The sequence below is a fragment of the Protomyctophum parallelum genome (genome assembly GCF_964188405.1).
Source record: "Protomyctophum parallelum genome assembly, chromosome: 6".
Lineage (NCBI taxonomy): Eukaryota > Metazoa > Chordata > Actinopteri > Myctophiformes > Myctophidae > Protomyctophum > Protomyctophum parallelum.
In genome coordinates, this window is record NC_139701.1 from 24927332 (window position 1) to 24945831 (window position 18500).

Here is an 18500-nt window from a genome sequence, read left to right on the forward strand (position 1 = left end):
TGTGAAAGAGACCACACATTTCTACCACTCATCCACTAACGTGTTCATCTTCAAAAATCATTCCGTATTTTAGCTTTAATTAATTGTGAGTCAAAGTTAAATAGACACTGTGCTGACAAACAATCTCCACAGTTTAAACTTGTGTTGTTTTGTTCACATGCAGCCAGGAGCTATGGGCGACGCAGAGGTAAATGCAGCTCTCTGTGGCATTGTGTTGTGTTCTCATGGCTTCTCTAATCTGCCGTGCAGTGGTGGACAACTAAGTACATTTACCGTATATTTATTTATTACAAACTTATCACTTTCACTACACTATGCATTTTAAATAGTACAAAGGACAATGGATGGTACTTTTGACTTTCATTACAGCAATGCATTGATATTAAAACAAAAATGTACTTTGTAATACTTGTACATTTGAATACTTGAGTATATTTACTTGAGTATACACTTTGTCCACCACTGTTTCCATGCTATGCTTTAGTGCTTCAACAGCTACACAAATTGCACATGGCACACTACTCTGTTCTGCACTGTAATTACACACATTTTATGGGACTGTTGCATATATCCTAATCTGCATGCACCCTGGTGGGAAATCTCAAACTTTCTCAAAAAAAAAAAAAAAAAGGTCTTGTAATCAAGTCATGGTGGACTTGTTTGCTGACAATGAAATGCCCCAAATAGAGATTGATTGTGTAATGAATTTATTGATTATTAACTTTTTCACCCTTAGTGCACATTCTCACTCACACACATATAATCCACACACTGTTGTGTTATTAGCTGCTGCTGTTTAGGGCAGATCAACATTTCCACCCCTAAAGGATCTTCATCAGGATGTGCCGGTGTATGATTTACATCCTTTAGGGATCCCAAGTTGATCTGCAATAAACAGTGGGAGCTAACAACAGTGTTCCGACTCAAGCTCTCAACGTATTATGGATGCAATGCATTGTGAGCTTGTCTGCTATTTTCGCCACCATCATGCGACGGAGCATGAATTAGTCTTAAGTATGACAGAGCAGTGTGATGTCAGGAGAACGTTCTATTGAAATGTGCTTTTAACCAGTTTTCTCTCATAACATAAGTCAGTCTTTGAGAAAGCGTTCTAACGCTGAATCCACACCAGCAGAGAGGAGCAAATGTAAATAGGGGAGCTGTGGTCCAGCGAGAGCTCTGCTGCTCTGAGCGGCTCCAGCCAGACAGCAGAGCACAGAGGCAGGGAGGAGAAGTGCAGACCAGTGGTTCTCTCTTTTAATTGAATGGACCTCCAGTTTGGTATGCATTAGGCACTGATCCCCATAACTCTGACAGTGTACACACATTAGGACACGAGTTACAGAACTGATCCATTTGGTTCCTAACTATCAATCATTTTGCTGCCAACCCATTGGAACCCCCCTCAAGGACGCCTGGGAGTCCCTGGACCTCGCCCTGAGAACCACTGATATAGATGCTAGTTGCTCATCTTGTTTGGCAGCTTGTTTGCAAATGATATACAATTTAGGTAAGACAATGAAGACATAGGCCGAGTTTTTGCTCAATCTTTATTACTTTCACATCTACATATGTGTGTACGCCGCCCTAGACCATGCCTACTTCAGCGCACGCTCTCTGTCTTGCCGCCCTGCGGCAGAGGCAATGTCGAACTTTTCTCAATTTTCCACAAAGCGCTTTGCTTGGTTCTACCTCATGGTGTCCTCTTTCCTCATGGTGGGGAAAACAGCGAGCACAGGCTCCATCGATCCTCGCTGCTTTCTCAGAAAGCGGAAACGCAATACCCACTGCTGGTCTGAATTCAGTGTTATAAAGAAAAGATGCTCACCCCTTTAGGGAGCATCCGTGAACTGGAGAGACTGGTTGGCAGGATGTATTCATCATAATAACATGGACCATATCGTCACTGTCGGGCACTACCTCTTATCTCCATCTTTTTGGCCGACTTGATCATACTACAGCGTCACACACAATTAGCAGATCTACAAGCGGCACGAAGCGGCGTGTTTTGAGCTTGTTGATCTGCTACTTTTGAATTTGAATCCTGAAAAGTAACATTTTTGGACACATGAGGTTTCCAGTTATTCACAATAGTCTTCCATTGAGCTACGATTGTACTTTTACTTGAGTAATCTTACTTCTACCTGAGTAATAATTAAATTAACAGTACATCTACTCGAGTGGGATACTCTAGTACTCTTTTTTCCACCCATGATTATGTGCAGCTGTGCTTGAGGTTTACCTCAGTTGCCATGCCAACCACACCTCGGCTCTATGCGAGCACACCTCAGCCCCTCTGTCGTTTCATTTGTGTCTCTCTACAGAAGACATCCTCAGCCTGTAGGCCACAGCATAATTGGCGAACTCCCAAGACTTGTATGATAAAACAACATTGATATAAAAAAGAATCACACCGTGTGAAGTGAGGGGCGCTCTTAGACACTATGATGTAAAATTCTCCATTCATTGTCAATGGGAATTTAATGTTTGTTTAAGACAAAGTTTGTGGACGGTAACCAAAAGCTGCATGTACCTCAAAAATAAGAATATTAAAACAATTCCTTAGTTAATACACTGAACATTTTTTCATTGTGATAGTGAACACAGATCATTATAATTCGTGCTCTGAAAAATGCAAGCGGCATGTCAGATAGGTGGGCCGCAAATGCTTTTGTGTGAAGCCCTGATCCAGAATGATCCAGATTGGTAACCACTGCTCTACGGAGTAAAGATCCTTCATTTAGAAAAAATCACATTAATTTGTACACTCTCAGAGTTATAAACGGATAAAACTAAACACTGCAGATGTTAGTGTGTACACCTGCTCTATCTATGTGTTTTACACTGTCCTTGGTGCATACTTGATTGCGTGCCGCAGACCCGGACCGTTAAACACGAGATTGGACCTATAATCCTTCCATCACTTTAAGCTTCCACTTCTTTTATCTCACGGCCAGCGAACGCCGTGCTGCAGTGGACGCCGCGCGCACGTGGACGCCGCGCGCACGTGATCTTTATGCGCGGCCTGTCCTCTGCACCGCTGCTGCTGCTTCCCTTTAACAGCAGGACCCGTTCTGTTTTAACACCTCCTCATGCAGGCTGTAAACCTTGTACGTACGTCTAAAACCGTTGCTTTTCAGGAACTGGAAAAAAAGAACCTGTAGTCCAATGGATCCGTCATTAATTATTATTTAGTCACATGTTCGTGTTAATGCTTTTCATTGGTTCAATATTTCTAAAACCCAGTCTACTCTAAACCATTTCCCCCATTTTCAAAACCTTTCCAAAATGGGGAAAATAGCGGATCTACAAGCTGACAATGTGTCACATGGCGACGTCACCACGTCTTGAGCTAGTAGATGGGCTATATTGTGTGTGATGTTGTTGTCACAGTGTCACACAGGCAGGGCATTCATTTAGGGGGAAACAGAAATATGCAGATACAAGGTTTCTGCCAGACAACAACAATGTGTGATGTGAATGAATGGATGTGTTCGTATAGGGGGGAGTTTGATCCTTGTTTCCTTTTCCATCCAATCAGGACGCTCCTCTCTCTTCCCTATCGACGACAATCTCCTTGACGACGGCCACGGCAACCAGGGTGTTCCCGGGGTGCTGGGCTCCCCTAACTGCTACCCGCACCAGAACGGCGAGCGCATCGAGCGCTTCTCGCGCAAGGTGTTTGTGGGCGGCCTGCCCCCAGACATAGATGAAGGTGAGAGGAGACGTTCTGATTGTGATGATGATTCTGATTAGTGATTATTGAAATTAAATGTTTAAATAACATGCCAGTAATGGAAGGTCTTGTTTTGACCGCTGGATAAACATTTGAATTGTTCATAAATAATAATCCATAGATTAATTGGTTATGAAAATAATTAGTGGTAGTCAATGTTAGATCTTATTAGCTCTTGTATGACTCTCTCTCTCTCTCTCTCTCTCTCTCTCTCTCTCTCTCTGTCTTTGTCTTCCATCGTCATTAAGATGAGATCACCTCAAGTTTCCGTCGTTTCGGTCACCTGGTGGTGGACTGGCCTCACAAAGCAGAGAGCAAGTCCTACTTTCCCCCTAAAGGTAGGTTTGTCTTCTAAATATAGCAGAAATTGACCAGAAGTGTCCCCAAATTTAATGCTAGTTATACTGCTCTCAAAACCCACCTCTTCAATATATTTACAAAAAAAAATCATAATGCCATACATGACACTGTACCATCACACAAAACCGTCAAAAGTAGAAAATATACAAGCTCGAAACACGGTGTGAAACGACATTTGAGCATGTAGATCTGCTACTTTTGCTGTTTTTTAATTTGAATTTTGAAAAATAACAGTTTTGGACATATTGAGGTTTCCGGAAAAGTATCTGTATCGGCCCTTATTTGTCATATCGGTTCATATCGGTATTGGCGAATATGCCAGTCTAACCACTGATCCGAGGGGTTGACACTATGGCAGGTAAATAAAATGTTGGGGCATGTGGAGTTTGCTTTCGAGTTGCCCAAACTGCAAGTGCACAACACTGCACATATGAGTGAGGAGTCTGCTATAAACACAACACGTGATATATAGCTAGATAGCTATAAGCAACACGAGACCACAACACTGGTTTTCGGTATCGGTATCGGCTAACACAGAAAATGTGGTATTGGGATCGGATCGGGAACGAAAAGAGTGTATCGGGACATCCCTAGTTTGAAATATGTAACTTTGTAGACATGAAGAAACTATTGGTCAGTTATTATTGTATTAATAAATAAATACTCACCCAGCACTGTGATGTTGCAGCTGCTCGCCTCTTGTAATAATAAATTACATATTAAATGTATTGTCTGATTGCACCTGCTCCTGTGATGTTGAAAACACATGCCTGAAAATGTATTCTGGATATACTCCAGACATGTGTGATACAGTACTTTGTACATCGGTCACAGTACAGTATATAGGAACCAGGTATTTTCTATTTTGGATATATTTTTGGCACCAAAACACATACCAAACGAAATTACATACTGTACAGTTACAGAGCATACCGTGGCTGTCAGGCAGAAACCTAACCTTAACCCTATTGCCATCATTTCAAGTCCACAGTTTTGGACATACAAGGTTTCAGCGACAATAATACAGCATTTCTTGAAAATAGATAGATGGATTAAAGCCGCCACGACTCATTTCAGTCATTGGGATTCCGTAGAAGTCAGCTTATCTTGCACCAAAAATCTGCAAGCTTACAATGCGTCGCTTACACAGATTGTGTAAGCTTGTAGTTATTCATTATTGGTTATTCATTACTTATTTTCAGATAAACAAGTATTTGTTTACCCCCCCCCCCCCCCCCCCCTTAGCAACAGAAACGTCTCTGCTTTTGCATGTGATGTGACAGACAATGCAATTTTTATTTTATTTTATTCCTCATTAAAGATGCCATTGCCTGGCCCTGTATTTCAAATAGTCAAATAAAGGTTTGATTAAGGAATATAATATGCCTTTGTATTCTTTCTGTACATTAGAGAAAAGTAGATTATTAAAGATATTGAGGGAAATTAAGATTCTCAGATAACAAAACAAAACAAAACAAAACGCTGCTTATCAACTAAGCGGTTAATTGATTGACGATAAGGTTATCAATGATCAATTAATGAATGAATGGATAATTCCCATCCCTACAGGCTACGCCTTCCTGCTCTCAGATAACAAAACAAAACAAAATGCTGCTTATCAACTAAGCGGTTAATCGATCGACGATAAGGTTATCAATGATCAATGAATGAACTAATGGATAATTCCCATCCCTACAGGCTACGCCTTCCTGCTCTTCCAGGAGGAGAGCTCAGTGCAGGCTCTGATCGAGGCCTGTATGGAGGAGGACGGCAAGCTGTACCTGTGTGTCTCCAGTCCCACCATCAAGGACAAACCTGTGAGTCCCCCCCCCCCCCCCCCTGCGCTGTGCTGATTAGAACCTTCTGTTTAAAACGTGGATGTTTATTTCATGTCAACCTTTTGTTGCCTGGTGTGTTGTCCTCACACATTTGGTAAGTGTTTGTTCACAAAGCCTAAAGAAAACACAAACAGATGTAATTTTGGTTTATATGTGCCAATAATGTTCAATGCTAAATACACAATTAATTTGTTCAACTAAACTGTCATGACGGTGCCCTAGTGTTGATTGTTGACTGACTGACTGACTGACTGACAGACAGACAGACAGAGAGTGGTGAATGGTAATATAACTGAACCTATATCATGTTTGTCTGCAGGTCCAGATCAGACCCTGGAACCTCAGTGACAGTGACTTTGTGATGGACGGCTCCCAGCCCCTCGACCCCCGCAAAACCATCTTTGTGGGAGGAGTGCCTCGCCCCCTGAGAGCAAGTAAATACACCTGGTTTAAAAAATAAATACTTTATGCATTATAGTGGCTGAGGACAGGTAGAGCAGTGTTCTCAAACTATTTATTTATTTCAAGTTTGATATGCAAAGTACCCCCATTTGATACCCTTTTTTTAACTCTGGGACCCAAATCTACGCTATAAAATCCTTTGTTCCTTTTCCACTGGGGTTGAACCGGTTCTGTTCTTTTTTTCCCACCACATTTTTTAACCAAGTAAATTGGGTCAGATCCCTAAAAGATGGTTCGGAACGGGAAACCAAAAATACTTGTTCTTGCCCTGAAGTGGGAACCAAAGTGAATAAACCTTCATGAAGAATAAAGAACGGAACCAGTTCTAGAACCAAAGTTATTTCGGTGGAAAAGGGGCCCCAGAGTTACAGAACAGAACAAAAATAGCGTGATATTTAAAAATGTCACCACATTGGCTGGAAGTCAAGTCGTGATTGTCCTGACCTAAAACCTGACTCACGTTCGATCGAATGTCCATGACAGTTTGGCAGCTAGTGGCTAAGCAAACACTGCAGAAAGGGCCTGTCATTTGATATATTTAAAGTTGCATTGTTCTTTGAATATGCTATTGATCCTGTTTTTTTTTTAATTCCTGGGTGTTCACGGTAAAATTAACCTCATTTAGAAATATAATTTACGTTGCTTTATCATCTCATATTTGTATCCGCGAGATGTCCTTATCTTGTCAATACAGCAGGTTAAATTAGTGTGAATGGATCGCACAAAATACATGTTCCCATTGTGTAAGGCGCTTTAAATCTAACTCAAGTTAGAAGCTTTGTCACTACCCCATTGTTCTATTTTTTATTTTATCTATAGATGGTATTTTTCAGTCTGAACAGCATGGGTTCTAGGATTGTGCTGCTCTCTGTTCTTTCACAGCATGAACTGTGAGATGTGGTGAAAGTCCTTCCACCAATGCAATTATACTGACTCTTCTTATTTCTCTACCTCACCTCTCTCCTCTTCCTTCTTTCTCCTGCTCTATGGTCCCCTCTCTCTCTCTCTCTCTCTCTCTCTCTCTCTGTCTGTCTGTCTGTCTGTCTGTCTGTCTGGCTAGTTGAGCTGGCCATGATAATGGACCGTCTCTACGGAGGCGTGTGCTATGCTGGAATCGACACCGACCCGGAGCTCAAGTACCCCAAGGGGGCGGGCCGTGTGGCCTTCTCAAATCAGCAGAGTTACATCGCTGCCATCAGCGCCAGATTTGTCCAACTGCAGCATGGAGACATTGACAAGAGGGTAGGTTCACCCTCCCTGCTTGTGTTAGCTTGTAGATCGACTATGGTTTATAAGGAAATATATATAATGCATATCGTTGCTTTTGGGCAGAAACCTCTTATCTCCATATTTAAACTTTTTGTAAATGAATGCCCTATTACAGCGTCACACAAAAGTATAAAAAGTAGCAGATCCACAAGCTCGAAACGTGTCCATTCGCGCCACGCTTTAAGCTTGTGGATCTGCTACTTTACTGTATGCTATTTTTTTATTTGAATTTGAATAGGCTAATATCATAATGTCCATCAACCAGTGTTTCACACAGGTTGATGGACACAAAGATTCATTATGCTATAGACACTAGAGGGCGCTACTGGATGCTGGATGCAGACAGTGTCATAATTCAAGATGGTGGCCATGTTGCAAACAATTAATTATACAGCTAAACTGTACACAAATTTGTTTCTGAAAACATGAGGAGAGAAAAAGGCAATGCAGTAAATTAATCTTGATTCATATTGATATCTGAATAAGGTTTGATAGTTATTACGTTATGGTCCGGGGTGACCTCCAGGTGGGTCCTGGTAGCTGGCATGCCCAAGTTGAGCACTCATAGCCGGGTAGAGGCAGTGAGGTTGGAGGCTGTGGTTGGTTGTAATGGTTCCAAAGCTACATGCCGTTCAACGCTGCTCTCCATCACTGGGATTGGCTGAAACCTGCACGGCACTCCTCCGTTACGCCTCCCTGTCCTGTTTCACTGGGAAAAATCACACCCATGTGAAGTGAGCGGTGCCTTTTCTTCATGATGTATGATGATTATGTATAGACCCACATGATCTCACATGACGGTAACCACTGTAACCATGCTGATACCGACTAATAAATACACAAGTGTTGGAGAAGTTAGCGCTCAAAAACATCCTGATACAGAAGTTAGTACCTGGGAAAAGCTGCTTTATAGCTCGTATTGTATTTTTTCAGTCAACTGACACCTACGATAGACATTTTAATAAGGGACACCCGGCTTGGCGTTCCCTTATATCCAAGAAAAATAAAGGACGCCAGGAAAAAGTTTTTGTATATTATATTAACCACTTGAACCCCAGCATCCATCCATATTCTGGGGGGAACCTTAGCCAAACAATAGCCGATCCACAAGCTCACAACACTCACAACACTATTTCTAGTGATTTGGTGTAGACAGAAAAAGTGGTCCAAGTACAGACAACTCAGGTCCAGTTTTATTAAGTCTAGAGAGGGTTAAAGTGGTTAAACAATTATTATACTATATGCTATATACTCTATATGAGCTGTTTGAACTTGTAAGATGTGTGTCATTGATTTCATCATCATCCTTCAAGTGCCCTCGAGATTCTTGTGTATGTTCCATCAAGATGTTCCCCCAAAATAAGGAACAAATTAGGGATTAATTTCCAAATAAGGGACGGTTCCCTATTTCCAGGGTTGGTTGGCAGCCCTACTCATGCCCGCGTCTCACTCACGCCTCTAATCTCCTCAGGTGGAGGTCAAGCCGTATGTCCTGGACGACCAGCTGTGTGACGAGTGCCAGGGCGCGCGCTGCGGCGGCAAGTTTGCGCCCTTCTTCTGCGCCAACGTCACCTGCCTGCAGTACTACTGCGAGTTCTGCTGGGCCAACATCCACTCCCGAGCCGGCAGGGAGTTCCACAAGCCGCTGGTCAAAGAGGGTGCCGACCGCCCCCGACAGATTCACTTCCGCTGGAATTAGCCACGCCATGGATGGATACGCTGTCAGACGCGAAGGAATAAGAAGAAAGAAAAAAAAGAAGAAACCCTGGTTAACAGGAAAAAAGAGCATTGCTCTGCCTCTTACCCTAAGCTATCAGTATAATTGAGTATGTAACCCTAAACAGTATGTATATACGTATATCTCTATATCTTTTGTAGCAGCCAAAACACCACAAGCCTCAGTTTTTTCACCAAAACCTCCCCTATCACATCTCAGGCTCTGACAACTCGACGAATCTTTTTGTGGTACTTTAATGTTTTGTAAGAGGAGATTTGAAGAAAACAACAAACTAGAAGAACGAATCTAAAAAAAAAACCGAAGAGATTGATTTTTGTAGTTTTTTTTAATTATTATTATTTTTGTAAGTGAGATTCAAAGTAGTACGAGAATGTTTTTTGCATGGGGGCAGCCTGTCTGTCTGTCTGTCTGTCTGTCAGTCTATCTGTCTGTCTGCTGCTAGCCGCCCCGCAGTGTGTGTCGCGCGCACTCATGTCTGGGAAAATCTTGATTCTCTAAACTCGCCTGCTCCAGGTCATTAACCAAAGGTAGCAAAGATGGTAGGAAGCATTAAACCGATACTCTTCTGCCACAAAAAACAAACTCTTATTTTCTAACGTTGCTCTGTGCTCTTTCTCCTTGTTAGGGAGTTTATTGAGAGAAAAAAAACATAAGATGCTAGGGTTACTTCTGCGCTCATACTGACCCATAAAATGTTACCTCAAAATATAGAATCTGGTTTGTATTAACTGTACATTTATAATTCCAAGCTACGTATATTAGAAGCTTTGCTGCTGTATTATCATATGTCGTTGCTGTCGGGCAGAAACCCTCTATCTTCACATTTCATATTTTTGTGTTTTTTCATCAAATTAGTGCACTATTTATTTTTCCTTCATTATATTTTTGTATTTATATTTAAAATCTACAAGCTCACAACACAGATTTGTTGAACGTTGATCAACTGGGTTTTATAAATATTTAACCAATGAAAAGCTTTAACAAGAGTTTGTGACTAAATAATTTAACTACGTTGGATTCATTGAAACGCAAGTTCCTTTTCCCATTTCCTGGAAAAATAGCAGTTTTGGATGTACAATTTCCTCCCCCCTGACAGCAGTGACATATAGATATATAATATGAATATCTGAGTATATATGAGTAGACGTATAGGTGTTCTATTAATGCCATCTATAAACCAGGATCGTCAGAAATTAATTGCTGTCTGCACTCAATAACGTATGGCCCCCAATGCCATGAAAGAGTAAAATGTGAAAAAGTTTAAAGTGCATGCTAGTTACATCCATAGACTTAGTTACAATTACACCATTTGCATGACGTAGGGTAAATGTTGACTAAATCACTTTGAGATTAATACGAAAAAAAGAAACGAGAAAATAAACCACTGAAGTCATTTATTTAAGACAACACATTAAATCCTACAGAGTCGCATGACTGACCATTAACAGATGCCTAAGAGAACAGTGAAGTGAAGCGAATAAGTAAAATCAAACTTATTTAAACTTGCATGCATTGATGTTTATCTGTCGTTTACAACAACAAGCGATACTGGTTCTCCTGTAGACTAGTAGAGGCCAGTGTTTCGTGGCTCGTATGGCGGGAGAAAAAAAAAAACAAGTGGAATTGTGTGGCGAAGTGGAGTGGTGTGGAGTGGTTCTGTGTCTTGTGTCGTCTCTGTGCTGTCGGTGTGACTGTGAACCCTTGTTATCGTGGACCGAGGTTCTAGTTTAGTTACAAACACATCGTCTAGAGGAGAAATAAAGCGAAACAGAAAAAAATAATGAAACGTCAAAATATTCCTTCACCTGCCTTCGCCCTTCCCTATCCTTTCTCCTGTATTGTTAACGGTGTTTGTTCTAATGTAGCGTAGTAGCCGGTAGCACACCAAATTCAAACAGCGAAAGACTTGATTGGCTTAAAAGATCAGGACTGGGAGACACTAACGCTTGATATATACTATATCGTATGACGTGTCAGTCGAAAATATCCGGACTAGATCGACTAGATCAACTGTTTCCGGGGACTGACTGACATCGTCGTACGACAAAGTCTGAATCAGTCTTAATATGTGCAATGTAGTATAGTGTAACAAGTGACGCTAGTTGGCCAATCAAACAGAGAGTTATTCCAATACTGTTATGGAGACAGACATGTGATGGACCTTCGTAGCATGATGTTCCTCTTGAGAAAAATAACTGATTGGATATGAATAACGCTTGTCTTTTATTTGTACACAATTACTTTAACTCTAAGAGTGTAAAGATAGACTCACAAGGGTCTATTTCTACACTTTGGCAGTTAAATAGTCACTCTGGTTTTGACTGTGTTGGTTTGTTCTGGGGCTTTGTGGCCCCTTTGAAGTTGTCGCTCTTAAATAAGTACTCCCTTGGGGACAATCTCTCTTTGAGTAATGGATGCTGCTGGTTGGCCCCGGCAGTCCGTTCGGTACTGTACATGTGTGTATCTCTGCAGTATATTCCTAGTGTCTTTTGGCTCTTTTCCACTACAGCAACCAAGTGAACCGTGCCATGCCGTGCCGTGAAAAGCATTTCACGCCGGGTTCTGGATTTGTTTCCATATGTTACAGCTCGGTTTCAGATGAGGTTCTCAGAACCTAATTTGTGCCCTGCTCTGGCAGGAGTACAAGCCTGGAACCCGGATATTATACTTATGGCTATGTTTCAAACAAAGAGAAAAAAGCAGAACTACTAGCTCACATACGTAGCATGTCACAATGCAATGCATTGTGAGCTTTTAAATTGACTATTTTCTGTCTGTCTCTCTTATGAGGTGTTGCTTTTAAGACGTATCTCCCCCTTCAGTGGTGGTTCTGGCTATAACGGAAAAGTAAACCAAAAACCTTTCTGAAATGTTCCAGCTTGAATGGTTCGGGTTGTTCTTTTGTAGTTGAAAAGAACCATTTGTGATGGTGAGTCCCAAGCCCTGCCTTGTGGTCCAACTTGGTCCAGGCATCAAGCATATATTTATACTGTTACAAAACCATAGGTTACTAGTGTAACACTGGTTCTCTGAAGTAGCATGAGGAAGTGTCACACTATAAAAGTATAAAATGAATGCTACGAAAGAGAACCTTAGTGGAGATAAGCCTTTATTTATTTATTCACCTATTTAATTTATTTATAAAACATTTTTGTCAACATTTATACCCATCACTGGTTCTTCACTATCACCAGTGTCTCTAATGATATTTTAATGACACGTTATGCACTACGTTTCCTATATAATAATTTATATTCCCCCTTGATTTGTTCATTTTTAATTGCTGTTTCCACAGTTTCCACCCCAGCGGTTTGTTAAGTTCAATGCCGAGTTGTGTCGTGAGTCGTGACCCACTTTTTCCTCCGTGAGAAAATCGCGGACTCCTACCTATAAGTTATACGTCTACGTATTTATATAATTCTACAGATGATTTATTGAATTCTTTTTTATTTTTCCATGATTTCTATATTTAAGATATGTAGCGTGAAGCAGTGGTCTTAAGTTGTCCGTGTTCTCTGTGAATGGCACGCTTGTCCGGACTCCGGTGTTTTCTAATATTATTATTCGGAGGTAGTCGAGGCGTTTTAGGGACTGAAGCCTGGTTTATACTGTACTTGCCGTGTGACGGTGTTGTGCGCTAAATAATACAATAATCGACCTACAAGCTCAAAATCATATACATTTTGAACTTGTCAGGCTGTGTCACAGGGTTCTGTGACGCAGAACCCTGCGAATATTATCGTCGCCTGTTAACACTTGACTCGTGCTGTTTCTTTTTTGTGAGGGTTGTGTTCCGTTTTATATGTTTGAACACTGTTACTTTGTACTGTGCTGTGTCTTTGTTTTTGTAAAAAACAAACAAAAAAATAATCATATTTATTTCACTATTTTTGTAGACAAATAACTATTTGATTTTGATTGTATTTTTCTATTTAAATATTATATGTTTCTCCCCACACCCAACCCCACTCCACGCTACATTATGTCCAAAAAGCTAATGGTTAAAGAATCGTATATCATTCATATTTCAGTAATATACGGAACATTTTATTTAGCTGTACAATTTGGTCAAACAGTTTTGGTTTTAGTACAATTACATGTTTAACCACTTAAGCCCTATTTCAAAACGAGCTAAAATAGCTCCATGTACAAGCAGACAACAATGTCATGATGCGACATTTTGAGTGCTTGTATAGGGGCTATTTTAGCTTGTTTTGACCATTTCTTCGCTTAAACGGCTCACCCCAAAAGTAGGGACGCCAGGTTGAAAGTGGATAATTTGAAGGAAGGAAAATATTGAAGGTTCTAGTATTTTTCATGGAAGACACTTGAGATTCCCCTGCCCGTCCCCCCGTCCCCCGTCCCGTCTCCCCACCCCCGTCCCCCCCAGTCGCATCAAAGGCCCTCGCTGGCCGGTCCTCAATGATGCTCTGAAAACTTGAATATAATAACACATTTTGAAAGGCTGTCTAACCTCGAATCTGTGTTGTGACGTGCAATACTGTTTCTAATGTTTGTATAATAATTAAAAAAAAGAAGTTAAGAATTACAGTGTAAACCTTTTTAAATGCAGATTTTATTTTTTTCATTGCATATTTTGCAGATTTCTGATCCCACGGTGTCATTTTTTACTGTCAGAAAAAAGAACCCCCTTTTTTTCATTGCAACTATTTTTAAATCCAGATCTTTGTACTGATGTAAATGATTGTAGTTATTTTGAATAGTGTTTTGCTAACAAAAGGAGAGACTTTTTCATGCATATTTCTATTTCATTTCACTTTGTTTTATCCTGTATTTTTATTTCGTTTAATAGTAGCAGAGTTCTTGAATATTTTTTTTCATATTAAATGTCATTGGTATTATTTTGTAATTGTATGTGGAAATACAGTATATATAGTTTTAAGATGCTAATTGCTAAGATATTATTTTGAGTTGGAATTATTTTTAAAGCTAAATATTTGTAATATTATTGTTAAAGTAACTAATTTCTAAAGTTTGTGTATAGATTCACAAAAGCGGTTTATGAGGTGTTCAGATTGTAATTATTACTGAATGGTTCTTTGATATGCAAAATTAATATCATTGTTGATTTTTATTTTTGTTGGTTTTGTATTTAAATGGGGTGTTGATTACAAAGTTTTTGTTTTTCCTTTCACTTCCTGAATAAAGACCCATTCTGTTTGACACAACATGGCTGCCGCCTGGCTTTCCTGTTCTGGTGTTCAGCGCAGGCACTCCTCGGCCAAAAACTGCTCTCTGTCGGCGTCTCTTCCTGGTTTTTAGACAGCTGGTGGATGGAAATGAATTCCACCCACACGGCAGAATGCTGTGGAAAGTACATTTACTCATACACTATACTAAAGCGCTTTAAAACACTTCTGGGGTCATTTTAACATCTACTCTGGCTGCTAGTCAGCCTGGGCACACTTGAACTTCCATGCGCGGCCAAAGGAAGCCGTCTTTTGCCTTCATTTCCGGGTTTTTAGACAGCTGGTGGATGGAAATGAAGCTCCACCCACGCAAGCTTTTCCGGGAATCTGGCAGACGTGGCAATCTGCTGTGTGGGTGGAGCTTCATTTCCATCCACCAGCTGTCTAAAAGCCCGGAAATGACGCAAAAGACAGCTTCTTCTGTCCGCATGTAATCTTAGGTGTGCCCAGACCCTTTGTGTCTCAGACATTTTTTAAGTTACTTGTTTCAATATTTATAGAGATTTGATAGACACACCCCCTTCCTACATAATACTATTGTAACTTCAAATTCCATTTTAACCGTGTTAGACTCATTGAAAACACACGTCCCTGGTTCCGGTGACTATTGTCATTCTAATGCGGGGGAGCTCTGTTCTTTTTATTATTATTATCCAATTCATTATTATAGGCCAAGGTACCCAGCAGCAGAGAGTAAGTAATTAGCCTCACCTTCACCAGTTAAAACATTAAATGGGATGAACACATAATTGTAATACTACTAATGATTGAGTCACTTTATAATAAGGTGTTGCTTCGTGCTTTAGATAATTAAGAAGGCCAATTAAGTCACAAATAATCCTTCTCAAAATGTCTGGCCAAGAACTGAGTGTGTAGGATGAAGTCAGATCTACTGACCTGTGAGATTAATTCTAAAAGCAGGTGTCGACGATAAACAGACCACTGTTACGGCCCTATGTGGCCTTAGTGTTGTTGTGGTTGTGTTTAATCCACTGTCAGTGTTTTTCAGTGCTGTATGACTGGAGGGTGGATTGGAGGAGTGGCTTAGTGTCTGGAGACACCTGGGCCTCATTTTTCAATCAACCAGCCACCAGTATAAAAGCCTGGGAGAAGCTCCTCGTCAGTCTTGCTATCCGTCACCTGTGCTGCTGCTTTAAAAAACAGACCAACCTAGTAATCCACTCAGTTCACACGGGTGTGATTTTTTCACTTAGAGTTGTGTGTGTAAACCATAGAGTGTAAACCAAACAATTTAGGTCTGCCCTACAAATCCACAACTACATATGTTAGGTTTGTCCCCATCTAGGGAACAATTGTGAGAATTACAACTAAAATCAGTTTGATAACTACTATAATCAATCCTTTTTAATGTGAAACCAGCAAGCAGTAAAATAAAATATATAATCTTATTTTAATCAATCAAATGCCATTTTAAACTATCTGTGTGATAAAGTATATGTTTACACTATAACTGAAGCAGCCCTGTGTATCTTTCCTTTTCTACCCTGGATCTGATCCTGGACTGGTTCTTGCTTAAAGGACCACTTCACCACTTTTCAACCTATCTTCATATACTAGGTCCTCACTAATAATCATGAAAAAATGGCGCAATTTTTTTCTACTCTGTCTGTGTCTCATAGGAGGGCTGTGGGCAGTTCAGAAACCGTCTTCCAGTGACATCATCGATGGGGAATACAAGCTAATAAAAACTGCAGGCTTTCTAGTCCTGAAAAGTTGCAATGGGAAAATGGAAGCCATCGTTCTCACGATAATGAAAATCTAAACATTTTTGTAAAAAGAAATCTTGTTTAAAAAAGAAAAATCTGCCTAATGATGATGTCATTGGAAGACGGTTTCTAAACTGCCCACAGCCCACCTATGAGACACAGACTGAGTAGAAAATAATAGTGCCATTTTATCATGATTATTAGTGAGGACCTATTATATGAAGATAGGTTGAAAAGTGGTGAAGTGGTCCTTTAAGTGCTGACACTTTACCAATGAGCTAATAGAGCCAGCCTGCTTGCTCATGGGATAAATAGAATCTTGACCATCAGATCCTGTGTCTATGTGAGACATGACCTTTGACACTATCTAAATGTCTCAATAGAAGAGGAGGGAGACAATACAGTCAACCACCCCAATAGAGGGTATGCGCATACATAAAGTGAGTGGCAAATCGAGTGGCAAAGTGAATGGCAGAGTGAGTTTAGCATTTGTTTAACGTTTACTCCAATCAGATATGACTTTTCTGTTTGGATGTCATTTATTTTTAAATATTGTTTTTGGAAAATAATAAGGATTGAGGGGGCGGAGTCGTTGGCAGAGCCAGCAGAGACACAAACATCTAAAACAATATTTAAAAATAAATGAAAACTGTAAATGAAAAACCACGGCCTCTCACATATTAGAAGAACAATATGTTTCACCAGAACAAAGGTTGGGTGTTTTCGATGAATCTATCATGGAGTTTTAAGTTATAATGGGTTTGTATAGGAAGGAGGCGGGCAGCTACAATGAATATCAAATGTCTAAATACTGAATCAAGTAACTTAAAAACTTTCTGGGCTGTTCACATAAGCCTGAGTAGACGATGAAATGACCAAAAGTTTTTTTTTTTTAAGTGAAATATAATTTTCTGCACAATCTTTCCCCACAATAACAGAAAATATGATATGATATGATATGATATGATATGATATGATATGATATGATATGATATGATATGGTAGGCCTACTTTATTGTCAGTTCACACTGAAATGTGTCTTGCGACCCAGCAGCCAAGTATGCAAGTATAACACATATACACACATTTGACATAACACAAAGGACAAGACAATTTACATACATAAAGACATGAAGACATGAAGCACAGAAGGATCTGAGACGGCGAAGGAAGTAGCTTCTTTGCTTTGTTTTCTTTTTTTTTTTTTTTTTTTTTTTTAAAGATATTTTTTTGCGGCTTACGCCTTTTATTGATTTTTGAAGGGACAGACAGTAGGCTGACAGGAAACGGGAGAGAGATGGGGGGATGACATGCAGTAAAGGCCGTGTCGGGTCCGGGAGTCGAACCCGCGGCACACTGCGACTGGATTACCAGTCCGGTGCCCAGACCGTTACGCTACGGCCTGGGCCTTTGCTTTGTTTTCTTACACACTGAATCAATCTGATCGTTCCATGACAACAGATGGTCTATTACTACTCCTAGGTATTTGTACGAGCATACCTGGTTGATCGGTTCACTATGAATAGTAATGGGGGATCTGTGTATCTCTGGTGGTGTACCAAAAACAATCTCTTCTGCCTTTTTTTGTGTTAATGATGAGAGCGTTGTTCCAAATATACACTAGTATAGAGCCCTGAGGGATACCGGTCAACCATATAAGGTTTAAGTGGTTAAGTGCAACATCTCCCTGGTCTGGTCTAGCAGGATAGCATCTCGTCTGAGTCGGCAGAGATTTGATCTCTCTCTCTCATGGGAGACTGGGGTACAATGCCAGGTAGGACATAAAAGCTATATGGATGGCAGCTTTGATGTAATTGACTTGCCAATTAGATTGCTAATGTAATTTACAATTTTAAAAGTGTATACATGATATTACAGCCACTGACTGAGTGACTGTGGTACGGTCTCTCAGTGGGTGATGACTCACACAGTAAGCATCTTGATGTAACAAAATTTAAAATTATGGTCCAGTGAGTCTATTCTTCACACACCAGCTGGTCACACTGCATGGTAGGCCTATAATCCTCAGTGTTAATTTAACTAATGGGCAACAAATGGAACCAAATGGACCTGTTCCACACTCTCAGTACAATGAATAAAGGAGGTTTTGCAGTGAACCCCCGAGGTGAAATTACTTCTCCTCATGGACAGCATGCATGG

General features: G+C 40.4%; 1 protein-coding gene across 3 annotated transcripts in view; it reads left to right on the forward strand.

Annotated features, from left to right (window-relative positions):
- cpeb2 (cytoplasmic polyadenylation element binding protein 2) overlaps positions 1 to 14565 on the forward strand; it is a 32371-nt gene extending 17806 nt beyond the window's left edge. For 2 of the 3 annotated variants that reach the window (XM_083767775.1, XM_083767777.1), the window contains 7 exons: positions 164 to 187; positions 3542 to 3715; positions 3985 to 4074; positions 5795 to 5913; positions 6254 to 6368; positions 7457 to 7638; positions 9137 to 14565. In XM_083767775.1, the coding sequence (XP_083623901.1) occupies positions 164 to 187; positions 3542 to 3715; positions 3985 to 4074; positions 5795 to 5913; positions 6254 to 6368; positions 7457 to 7638; positions 9137 to 9364 (932 nt within the window). In that variant the 3' untranslated portion in view covers positions 9365 to 14565. The remainder of the gene's footprint in view (positions 1 to 163; positions 188 to 3541; positions 3716 to 3984; positions 4075 to 5794; positions 5914 to 6253; positions 6369 to 7456; positions 7639 to 9136) is intronic. The other variant, XM_083767776.1, reaches the window with a different exon arrangement.
- Positions 14566 to 18500: the final 3935 nt, after the last annotated feature.